This window comes from Mixophyes fleayi, chromosome 10 (genome assembly GCF_038048845.1).
Source record: "Mixophyes fleayi isolate aMixFle1 chromosome 10, aMixFle1.hap1, whole genome shotgun sequence".
Classification (NCBI taxonomy): domain Eukaryota; kingdom Metazoa; phylum Chordata; class Amphibia; order Anura; family Limnodynastidae; genus Mixophyes; species Mixophyes fleayi.
The window spans coordinates 55,874,002-55,887,264 of record NC_134411.1 but is presented as its reverse complement, the minus strand read 5'-3'; the positions used below and the strand labels follow the sequence as shown (position 1 = coordinate 55,887,264).

The following is a 13,263-nucleotide window of genomic DNA, read 5'->3' as shown; positions in this document are numbered from 1 at the left end:
TAGCTCTAAGTAAATACAGAAACTTCGGTCACTCAGTTACATTAACATGTTTACTGGTGATAAAACTCCTTTATGCTTTATAAATACAACAAAAAAGACTGTCTGCCAGTGTGGTGCAATCTGTCCTTCCATCCCTGGAAAGAGAATGTCTTGGTGACTAGAAGGGCACGTCTTATATTCAGTGTAGCATTATATCTTAAATGGTGAAAAGCAGTAGGTGTGCGCTTTATTTGTGTAAGATATTTTTACACAGTACCAAAAATGTTTTACTATAATATGAACATCTTATTTATAAACTTCATGGACGTTTTTGCAGAGGTCTATGAAAATGTAAAAAAAACCCATCAAAATATAATTGTGCTTTAATTACAGAGGCAATAATAGTATAATTTTTCACAAGAATCGGATTGGTTTAAATTGCTTGGGCATATCAAGCAAACATCTTTGTGCACAACATTTAAATAATTAAAATCAGTATTGGCTACTTTTTTTTTTTTTAAAGTTAGATACAGGTCAGAGGTTGGCAACAGAAGAATCTTGAAAGTGTCACCAAGGAATGACATTCCCATCCCAGCTCACTAGGATTCCATTTTGTTTCTCAGAAAGAGAACTAAGAACATTCAGAATTCCAGTCACGCTTTCATCTGTAGTCAGAAATGCCTGTAAGAAATAAATAAATAAAATATGCTGTAAATTTGTTTAATTTTTTTTTTTATTAAATGCATGCATGATTCATGATACTCTAAGGTATATCACTGTCTCACAGGACTGGGGCCTTCGGTTTAATTCCAACCAGGGCACCTACCTGTGTGAAGTTTGCATGTTCTCCCCATATTTGCATGGGTTTATACCCACAGTCCAAATGCTTACTGGTAGGTTAATTGGCTGCTGACAAAGAAGATGTGGTGTGTGTTTTAGAAAGTTTAGACTATAATCTCAAATGGGGCAGTGACTGATGAAAAACTGAGGTTATTGACAATGTGAGAGTCTAGGGTAATGTACATTCTGTGACATTTACGTATTACTGCAGGAGTTCATAACAGCTATACAAAATGTATCCGTGTCATGCATGACTTGTTGGCAGGAATTTTTTTAGATTTTAGAATTTTTTTTCACATTCTTGCCCTAATATGACCATCCCCTCAAACGTGAAGCACTGTTGGATTAATTTTAAAGTCAATGTAATTCTAAGGCAACCATCATGTGGAAGCAATGCCGTGTATTGTGGAACACAGCATTCAGACTGTGAGTTGTGTTTTAATGATTGTGTAACTTGGAACCAAATCGATTAATTTCTGCTCACAGCGCTGGAGCATTAGGCCTGTTCAAGCACTAGAGCAATTATATATGCTGCATGAATGTTTATTCAACCCCTGTCAGGGCAAAGCACCAGTTGACAGGACACTGATAAATGACAGACATCTCTGGTAACTTTAATGGCCACGGCGAGCCTGAATAATTTTACAAAAGGTTCTACCAAATTAAATACAAAGTCTTATTTGCATATTAAAATTAAAAAGTGTGCATTAACTGTAAAATTCCAAATCATTGAAGTAATGACTTCCATGCTAAGATGCATACTAAAATTTTAAGGAGATCAAAATTCAATTGTACAAAACATAAGAATTAAGCCAGAATGGAATTTTGCCATACACACTTTGAAAGCCTATCCTTCTGAATTCAAAGCCAAATCTTAGGTTTGTTACTTCCCTACTGAACACTATACTTTTCAATACACAGTGCATTTAATTATATTACAATTGTTTGAATCTCATTTAAGACTGTAATATGAACGCATCCTTATTTATTAATTTATTATTAATGTAACCATACTAAAACCATATCCTAATACAATCATTTTCTTATTGCAGACCAGTTGTGCATGTCCAGACACTGTATTAGTAACCATATACAAATCTGTAACTTACCCTCTGCGTTCCCATATCTGTTTTAACCCAGCCTGGGTGAACAGCTGTACACAGAATGCCATCATTTTTGAATACTTCAGCTTGACAACGGGTAAGCATATTAAGTGCAGCCTGTAAAAACAAATTGTAAAAAAGTCTGGAATGCTAATATGAAGGACAATACATGTGTTTGCATCTAGTGTTTTTAAAAATGTAGGGTAGCATCATGTGTTCAATATTACTAAAGGAGTGCAAGTTTTTAACCCTGCATTTTATGGGTAGGAAACTACTGTGTGTTCATATCCACTGTATTTATGCATGAATACGTAGAGGTGGTCACTTATACTAAGTAACAAACACCCAATTTATCTACAATGTGTTCATGCAGGTGTATGACTAAATTGTAGAGAACCAGGCATTCAACACTTGTGTTCAAATACCTGATGATTGTTGATCCCCAATACCCAATCAGCTACCTAAATTTTGCCAGGCTCTTAGGCAATAATGATCTCTTTTACTTCATTGTCCCTTTGTCACTCCAGTATGAGACACATTGTATCTTTCTTTTGAGTTCTATCTTGTTAACTGGTCTGTTACAGGACTGTTATTGATGCATTCCAGTGTGGTTTCTGGACTGTTCCTAATTTCTGGACCTCATTGGTCCCATATATCCAGATCACCTTGTTTACCCTTCAGTACTGCCCTTGTTGACTTATTTACACTAATTATATGCATACAATATGGACAAGAAACAAGAAAAGCACAATAGACATGCGAACCGCTCAACTGCCATCTGACTGCTGGTTGGGTGACCGATCACTTATACTTGGATGGTAAGTATTCTAGAACGATCGCAGAGTGAAAACCTAGAATATTCATGTGTCTCACCTTCTAGAATGTTCTGGTAGAATCCTATATGCGCATGTTATGGCTAAGTTCCCTATTAATTGAGGATATCCATTATCCTAGTGCCAATTCAAAAGCAGTACCTTCATTTTTTAATTCAGCAACCACAAAATACCCAGTATTCTTTCAAATACCCTTAGCTGCTAAAAGTTTTTTTATTGTTGTTAGGCGATGTTATTTACAGTCCATATTTGTAGACATGAGTCTTCGGGATAGCCACCACCACAAGTATGGGGCAGTCCCCTTTACCCCAGAGTTGTGCAAGGTGAGAGTTCCAGTCCGACCACACTACATTTTCAGGTCACCTACAGGCCCTGTCCCCCAGAGGCACAGACACCTCGGGCTCCAGACACCACCGGCCTTCCTGCATCAGACCAAGAAGACCCACCCATTCAGGGCGTCACAAACCAACAGTTCTAGGTCAGATACTACAATTGAGCTTAGCCAAAAAGATTAATCGAGATTAACATTTTAATCTCAAACTGGACACAGTAACTGGATGTAGATAAACATGGTAACTGGCATATATATCATTGTTCCTTTGTTTGATTCTCAAGGGCAGCTTTATGGTACAGATCGATGTTGCTCATGGCATTTAAGTAAAACAAGGTATTTGAAAGCTCCGCTCTTGGAAACCGATTAATGCCCTACCCATAGAGACGTGCATAGTACTATACTTTTGAGTTTGTAGTATAGGTGCAAACCACCTTCATCTATTTAATTTTCTAAATGTCTAACTCTTAATTCATAGCACTGTCCATCCAAAGACTTCTGCCTGTTACTGTAGCTTTAATGCCCTCTAACATTCAAAGTGTATTGTGTGTGTGTGTGTAGTCTATGAAGTTTTGTAGTATGGGTGTAGTCTATCATCAACATTTATTTATATAGCGACGGCAAATTATATTTACAATTGAGTATCTACTTGTCTAAAGATCTACCGATGCCTCTGACCATCTAATGACATCTAATTGTTACTACCTCTTCACGTTCCATGATGCATGCTGTCTTACTTTCCAAAAGTTAGTGTGTGTGTGTAACGTTTAAAATTTTTATATCTTGCACCTTAGCTGACTGATCCCTACAGAACTACTATACAATAATCACAACTATTCTATATTTTTCTCTGCTTCTTTCTCCATGAACGCTATTTTCAGAGCAGAGCACTGCAGTTAACATCCTCCCTACATACTGTCTGTTCTAAAATGGCACATGAGAAAACAAGTCAGGGCTATATATAAAAGATATATAAACTGTCACTAGTTTTGCATCAATATTTTCCAGGAAATGACGTTTTGGCTTGTCTTGAGATACGAAATTGGTGTGCGAAACAAAGTCATCACTCTTTCACTCAGAACCTCAAATCTCGGATCTGTCGGATTTCTTTGAATCTGAACCGCTCATCTCTACATTTAACAGGAATAATTTAAGAGGCAGACCTTAAAATTGTATACAAAGTGGTTGTAGTTACAACTTGTACAAAAGAGAGAGTTTCAAGTAAGAATAAAGTCAATTGGTTGACAGGGAAAGAAATCATTCTCCCACCACTCCATATCAAGCTGGGAGTAATGAAACAATTTGTTAAGGTCATGGACGAAGATGGTTTAATAGATTTGTAGATCGTTCCCTGGCAAACCCTCCCCCCAAAAGCTGGAATCTTTGATGGCCCTCAAATCCGTAAACTTATCAAGGATTCTAATTTTGACAAACTTATGAAAGGTGTTGAAGCTCCTGCCTGGTGCAGTTATGTCTCAGTTGTCAAGAACTTCTTGGACAGACAATTATGAAGAACTAGTGCAAAACAAGCTCACAAACTTTACAAACGTGGGTACTGATATAAGCATAAAAGCAGGCCTGGCAACCTTAGGCAGTTGCCTAGGATGCTGGCACCTGCAGGGCACCGCTGACTAGATTTTCTAATCTAGTCAGCAGTTTGGTACAGAGATGTAGTGGCGGGTACTGGCCATCCTATTCTTACCGATGCACCCGGGCTGCCCACCGCAGTCACACGTTCACTTATGTTATTATGTGATAATCTCACTCTTCGGCGGCACCTCTGTCCACCAATGTGCTGGCCCCGCCCCCCAGGTTCTCACACTGTCTGTCACTGACAGTATGAGTAAAGTTATTTCCCGATGCCTCATCCCTTCCAGCATGCACCACTCCGCTCCAACCACCTCCTTTGTGTGAAGAAGCCGAGAAGAGTTTTGGAAGCCATTGGAGAAGAGATGCACCCCCTGCATCTGCTGACCAGTCTTCAGGAGAAAAAACAGTGAGTAAATACAATTTAATTGTTTTCTGTTTTTTATTATAAAAAAAAAAAAGGGGTGACCAAGCCCAATCCAGGACGTTGGGGGGGTTATTATTTGGCTCCTCATGCTCTCTATTTTATTTTAAAACTATGAGGGAGAAAATTACTATTTATTGGCACCTCATACTCTATATTTGACTTGCAATTTGCAAGTCAAAAAAGAGAGCATGGGGTGCCAAATAATGGTAATTTTCTCCCGCATAGCTTGCATATAACATATAGAGCATGAGGTGGAAAATCGTAATTTTTCTACCGTATATAAATGTCTATTTGCCACCTCATGTTCTATATTTGACTTGCAAACTATGGGGTAGAATTTCTACACCATAGTTTGCAAGTGATGCAGAGTGGGGTGCAGTGGTGTGATGCAGAGGGGGGTGCAGTGGTGTGATGAAGGGACATGTTAGGGCCGTCCATTGCCTTTAACAAGTGCATAATTCATAGGCTTATTGTGTCAAGTTTTTTATTCCGAAATCTAACACCTGGATACCTCCCCTCTAGAAATTCTGTGTCTGCAGTGGAGTCTGGACAGTGTTCAGCATCAAACATCACTGCATCTGGACCGCTGGAGGAGGTAAGGCTTATCTTTTTTTTCTTTTTTCTTTTAAACAAAAAAGCACAAAGTCAAGTGTGTGAGGGGGGTATTTGGTGTGTTTGGGGGGGGGGGGGAACAAGGGGAGAGGTTTCATCAAGATATAAAAGTGATGGAGGAAACAGACACATACATATGATTGAAGACTATTGCTGGATCCTCCAACGCGATTGTACGGATAACCCACATGAAGGAATATCATACAATAAGTAGGCTCTGCCTGACATTAACTTTTTTGCATTTATATGTTTTTTAATGAGGTACCAACTATCTAAAAAATTAGAGACAACCTAACAAATCAGATGTATTATTTGGAATCAGCACCACATAGTTAGCCCAAAATCACTCTATTATGGTTTGCAATAAAATGAGTGTTTTGCAGTGAGATATTATATATTATAAAAAAATATATAAATATAAAATAGATATACCAATAATGATGACCTTTATCGCTCCACAATAATTGACACACTAATAAACCTTCTGTAATTTTCTTATGCTTTTAAAGATAATCATAATAATAACTATCAAAACCAGAAAATCTATCAGATCAAATGGGATCGTCCGATTCCTTCCCATCCGAATCTGTACCAGAGATTAGCCACACACACCCCAAAAGGCTAATTGACAGAGAAGAGGAATAAGAGAAGTGGACAGATGCAAGAAGACAAAAGGAGGAAATAACTGTAAAAGGCATTTTCAATTTATCCTCAAACAATTTGACAAATAACCTAATGTGGCTTTTGGATAAGGGGTTGAATTCTAAAGCGGAAGGACAGGCATTACAAGATTTGCAAAAAGACACTTCCATTGTCATTAAGAGGGCAGAAGGGAGTGGTGGTAGATATTTTTTATATATTGTATACTATCAGTGTGTGCATTATATTTTTATCACCATTAAATTGTATTATTTCTAATGCACTTTTCAGCAACGTGTTTTTTTCCTTGATCAGTCCCAGCGTTGTCATATATATTTTTACTTTTGTTTACTAAAATTTCTCTAACCTGCCAGCCTCTATATCCTAAAGAGCAAAGAATACTATGTATTTAAAAATCATTCAAATCTTGTTGCACTTGTTGTTACTATAGATGCAGAATGTTAATAGCTGGAGTTGTTAGCATGATAGCATACCCTGGGGCATATTCAATTGTCCGCGTTACTTGGAAAAGTAACGAGGCGTGCGCACTATTACCGTCATTACGGTAATAGTGCGCGTAATTACCGTTATTACGGTACCTTTAATGCCGGCTTTTCATAGAACCGCCTGATTATCATGAAACATAAGCAAAGGAGAGCAACAAAAGAGCTGCCAACTCAGAAACCCACCTGGCTGAGGAAATAGCCAGTAAAAAGGTAACCTTCCAAGTGAAAAGTTTCAAGGAAACAGACTCTGAAGGTTCAAAAAGTGATTTCTGTTGTTCCAGGAGAACCAGATTTAGATCCCATGGTACCACCGGAGGAAGAAATTGTGGTTGGACATGTAGGAACCCTTGAAGGAATGTGTGTACATCTTGTCAAAGTTGAATAATTGGATGAAATAAACTATATTGATTGATATTGTTATGACGCAATCGCACGATAAATAACGCACACATACACTTACACATTCACTTGTAAATAGTTCACCTTAAAATAGTTCCAACACACAGTTGTTTATAATCAAATGTAATAGAGTTTATAGTTAAAGATAATAATGTTAAAAGCACTTTAAAAGTATCTAAGGCTCTGGATTTAGCAAATGTGTCATGTTTAGTGTCATTTTGATCTGCACATTACCATCTCTCATCCTATAATTTCGGCTTTGTGATCGCTTCCTGCAATCAATAGTTATGGAAGATAAAAGATTGAATGATCAAAATGGCGTTGTGTTTAGAACTGGTTTGGGTCAGTTTCCTGGAGAAGCACATGTTTTCAGCTGTTGGGGGAAGGTGATCCCCTCTTCCCAGAGAAATCCTTTGAACTGACCTAAGACCTGATTTACATTAGACTGTCCTGAACCCTGAACCAATAGAAACATGTTCTATACTGAAACCGGATACTATCAAGCTTTTTTATCAGCTCTTTCACTCTCTCTGAACGTGGCTACATGTGAGCATGGCTCTGTTCCATTGTCCTCGGGGAAGCTCTATAAGGAAAATGTAATGTATTCAGTGTTTTCATACTTTCCTGCTTTAATGTAACATCTTTAATAGGTATCATGTATCGGCTATATTGTACTGTATTGTACTTGTTTAGCAGTTCAATAAACAAATTGCTTTTGCTAAATAAATTGCTTGTGCTTCGGAAACACAATACAATTGCTTGGGCAATGCTTATTTGAAAACGATAGAATTACTTTAATAATCTGGCAACACCTCTGAAAATAAAAGGACAATACCAGACCCTTATCTAGATCGTCTTGAAGGAATGCCAACACTCTAGCCAAAACAGAAAGAAGAAGTCGAAACCTCTTTTTTTCATACAAACTATTGTAAGACTTCCAGATATGATGGTAGTTACTAGAAGATGCAGGTTTTCTGGTTTTGATCATATTCTGAATCACTCTATCCAAGAGGCCCTTCCTTCGAAGAATCAGGGTTTCAACCTCCAAGTCGTCAAAGCCAAACGATCTAGGTCCTGAGGAAGAAAGGGCCCTGACTGGAAAAAATCCTTCCTGAGAGGTAGTCGCAAAGGAGAATCTGCGGACATGGTGAGACGATCCGTGTACCAGGACTTTCTTGATCAATCCTGGCCCAGAAGAAATCACTGGAACCTTTTCGCATCTTACCTTTTTCAACACCCGTGGTAACATCAGAATTGGAGGGAAGATGAATAACAGCCTGAACTTCCAGGGAACCGTCATGGCATCTATCTTAAAATCCTGGAGTCCCATTTCCTGGCACAATACTTGTCCACCTTGTGGTTCAACTGAGAAGCAATCAGATGGACCTCTGGCTGACCCCACCAGCGAACTAACTGAGTGAACACCTCCGGGTAAAGAGACCACTTCCCTGGATGGATGGCATGCTGTCTCAAATCATCGTCCTCCCAATTGTTCACCCCTGGTATGAAGACAGCAGATATGGCCGGAAACTGCAGTTCCACACACTTCCTGACTTTGGTGACCTCTGTCATTGCCAGGGAACTTCTGGTTCTTTTGTAAAAGTAAGGATAAGGAAAGGGGAAGATAGTCGCTCCAATTGTTATAGAGTAGTTGTACACTTCTAATATAAGATTAAATCTTTGGATGATCATATTATTCCTCAATATCTAATCCTGTAGGGGTGCGTAAAACCTCTGATATTGTAGAGAGAAAAAAAAAAAAGAGAAAATAAAAGTGGGTTTATAAAGATGCACTAAGTACTCCGTTTGACTTTTTTCTCTCTACAACTTCTGGTTCTTACCTGATGGTTAATGTAAGCCACGTCGATGTCCGATTGGATCCAAATGGACCTGTTCTGTATTTGGGCCTGAACCAGGGCATTGTAGATGGCCCTCAGTTTGAGGACACTGATAGGTAACTTGCCGCTTCCTGTGTACAGGTCCCCTGCAACCGAAGATTGAGAGTAATCGCACCTCAGTCAGAGAGACTGTCATCCGTGGTCACCACAGTACAATCTCAAACTGAGAATGGACACACATCTGGCTGAGATTTTCCATTCTCAGCCACCACAGCAGGGACATACGGGTCACAGTCAACAACCAGAAGAACTGCGCTTCTAACCGGGTTTCTGATCTTGTCTAAATTTGCAAGGATCGCCTGCTAAAAGGGCCAAGATGGAACCACGCCCACTGAACTGCCTCAAAACAAGACACCATGCAGCCCATCAGTTTCTTGCACTGACTGAGGGAAAAGCGTCTGAGAGACAATGTCTTCACCTGGTGCTGAAGTGTCTGAATATTGTCTGAAGGCAAGAACACCTTCTGACACCTGGTGTCGAACAAAAGCTCCAGAAACTTCATACCTTTAGTAGGAACCAGACTGGACTTCGTGATGTTTGGACTTTGTGAAGTTGATGATCCAGCCATGGGATTGCAACGTGTCCACCTTTTAAAAGCAGACTGGACCAAAAGCGGGTGGCCAACTCTGCTTTGATCATGAGGTCATCTAAGTAGGGTAGTATGATTACCCCCTGCAGACGCAAGAGCGCTGCCATGATCGCCATCACCTTGGTGAACAGCTGTGGTGCTCTAGCCAACCCGAAGTAAACGGCCTTGAACTGAAAATGGTTCTGTTCCACCACAACCCTCAGGAGATTGTGATGGTCTGCCCTGATGGACACATGAATATAAGCATCCTAGATATCCAAGGATGCCAGAAACTCATCCTTTTCCATGGAATTTATATCCGACTGGGTACCCTCAAATGGGTGTTGAGGGTTTTTAAACTTATAATATGTCTGAAGGATAATTTGGCTTCTGTACAAGGAAGAGGTGTGAGTAATAACCCTGGACCTGTTTCCTCTCATGGAACCGAAACAATCACTCCCGATGAAACCAGGGACCGGACGGCTCTTTAAAGGGCCTTCCTTCTGATCTCATCTTTAGGAAGGGGAGTGGTCTGGAAATGCCTGGAGGGGGCGCCGTAAGGTCCAAGATGAACCCCCTTGTAACCACAGGTGTCTGTGGTGGCAACAACCCACTGTTCTCGAAATTCAAACAAGCAAGCACCCATCACTGCGTGTGCCGCGTTATTATTTGTGATCGGGTTGTTGGAGAACACAGTCGGATAGTTCTCTTGTCATTAAAGAGGTAAGTCTGGATTTTATTAATGTCAGTGAAGTCACGTTCGGGCATATTTTGTCTATCAAGTCGGTGTCTGTGTTATCAGCACTGATATCATTACCATCACACCCCAGCTGTTTGTGCAAGAGAAATAGATAATAAAAACAAAGCCTGAAGTATAGTGCTCCTACAAGAGCAGCCTGAGAGGTACAACTGAAGTATCACCACTTAATCACGTATAGAGCATAGAAAAACAAATTAGTACTTCCCATAGGCGCTAATGTTGAATTCACTGGAATATGTAACATATATATATATATATATATATATATATATATATATCTTCATCTTCGCTTAGAAATGATTCTGTTATTCTGTTATCATATAGGTATACAGATGAATATCGCAATAAGAAGATACAGATTGGTTATAAGCAAAAACAAAAAATGGAGAATAGTTATCAACCATTTAGTCCGTATGTCCACTCAAATTGTCCCACTGTCACTCACCGGACCGTGAGTGCCTCTGCGCTGGTGCGTGGTTCTCTAGCCTTCCTGCCAGCGCCTGTCCTGAGCCGCGGCCGTCCGCCATCTTGAGGGACTGCGCATGCGCAGCATCCAAGAACTCTTACGACCTTTGCTTTTAATCTAATTGGTGGATCAGGCAGCTCTCCCTATTTAAGGCACCTGTGCTCATTACATCGTTGCCTGATCTTGAGTCTCATTCCCTGTGAGTCTCTGAAGGTGTCTCCTGTGTTCTGCTAGTGTCCTCAGCTTCCTGCTGATAACCTGCTCTACTCATCGGGGGTTCCCATACCCGCTACAGACTCCTGTATCCTGCTCGTGTCCTCAGCTGTCTGCTGGATTACCTGCTCTGCTCACCTGCGGTTCCCATACCCGCTACAGCCGTTCAGCGCTCCTGCTGTGCCTTCATATCCTCGTGGACAAGCTTCTCTACTCATCAGCGGTATCCATACCCGCTATAGACTATTAGTTGTTACGCTGCATATCTGTTTGAAACAAGCTTCTCTACTCAGCAGCGATATGCATACCTGTGATTGACTATCAGTTATTATCCCGCATATCCGCTTAGTGCAAGCCTCTCTACTCAGCAGCGGTATACATACCGTCATAGACTATTAGCAGTAATGCTGCATATCTGTTTGGAACAAGTTCCTCTGTGCTCTCATTGTTTTCTTACAGTTATTGACTCTTTTCATGCCTCCACTCATCCGCACCTAACCAAACTCCTCACTTACTAGCAGTGGTACAACTTGCTATACGCAGACCACTGACTTCCCCGCTACCTACCTGCACTTGGACAAGTCTTCCCATCACAGCAGTGGTACAACTTGCTATCTGCAGACCACTGACTCTCCGGTTACCTTCCTTCACCTGCTCACGTCCACCCTGGTCTCCGTGGTTCAGACCTGCCTTTCCACTATAGATGCAAGTCGCTGACTATCATCAACTCCATTGGCATCCTCTCTCCATCTGCTGTTATATATACGTTCCACTATTCACCCTACTGCCAGAGGACCGCTGTGCACACTCCGCGCCTCTGGTAAGCATAAGTCAACTGGTGAATCCTGGGCAGAACTCCTAGTGCCCGTGACACCCACAATGATTATTTCTGATGGTGGATTCTTATGGAGCATCACTGGTCAGTCCATAACAGGATTAATTTGTTCTCCCATAGAACATCTTCTTCATATTCTGAAGGAAGACCATCACACTGTATATATTGAAAGAGAAATAAATAATTCTCATAGTGTGTTATCCTTCAAAGGAATTTTATTAAAAAATGACCAATAAAAACATGAATACAAATATCCTGGACGAGTATAAATGGCTGCTTACCAGAGCAAGCTGAAGATGTATGCACATAACAAGACCTTTAGACTGGAAAATATGTCAATCTTACACATAAAGCAATGGTAGTCACAGTCAGATAAAACAGGTCCCCAACGACACGTTTCGACCTGCCAGGGGTCTTTTTCTAGGTGTATGGTAAGGAAGGGTGTTGGTCCCCTTTATATCGTGTTAAAACGGGACATCTACCAATCGTTAATCAGTGGTCATTTCTTCCCATTAAAAACGAATAAACAAAAAACTATATACATCTCTTACCTCTTATCAACTTCTTAAACGTGGTAATATTGAGGAGTTAATTGTAATCCATATTGAAATAAAAAATGCCATAGTATTGGGAGTTAAAATCACGTGATTCATATTGCTTACCCATAGGGTAATGGAAAACATGTGATGCAGTTCAGTGTAATCCCATTATTTGCTACGGGACTCACATAACAGGTGTAATGGGATCATGTGACAAGATCCATTCATTCTGAAATTCTCAGCGGTTACAAATGTAATAATGGAACAATGATATTCCTCCATGTGTACACGTAATCGCGGACAAATCAATAAATATCTGTCTTCTAGATCTTATGTTCATATGGTATAGAATATACAAAAACATTGACATAAATTATCCATACTTAAACAAATAAAGTGAATATCGCTATAATTATATGAAGTAAAATCCCGTGATTTATTCTTCCTTACTACCGTAAAACGGATATGGACACATAATAGAGCCTATTGTATTCCGATATTTACTATAGAGCTAACGTAATGAATACATGACATATGTATTTCCAAATCCATTCAAATATAAATAATCTAATAATAGATATAAATGAAATCGTATGACTGAAATATACTTCAATGTGTTTACATGATGATATCAATTGGAACGCAATAGTTGTATAATGACACGTCATTTATATATTCTTGTAGAATCAAAGAGAAAAACGAAGGAGGGAGCCTTGACATACAATATG

General features: G+C 39.7%; 1 protein-coding gene across 1 annotated transcript in view; it reads right to left on the bottom strand.

Annotated features, from left to right (window-relative positions):
- Positions 1 to 344: 344 nt before the first annotated feature.
- Positions 345 to 13,263, bottom strand: part of LOC142104232 (C-signal-like) — a 73,504-nt gene continuing 60,585 nt past the window's right edge. The window contains exons 5-6 of the mRNA XM_075188796.1: positions 1,929 to 2,039; positions 345 to 660 (exon numbers count right to left, since the gene is read on the bottom strand). Coding sequence (XP_075044897.1) covers positions 547 to 660; positions 1,929 to 2,039 — 225 coding nt within the window. The 3' untranslated portion in view covers positions 345 to 546. The remainder of the gene's footprint in view (positions 661 to 1,928; positions 2,040 to 13,263) is intronic.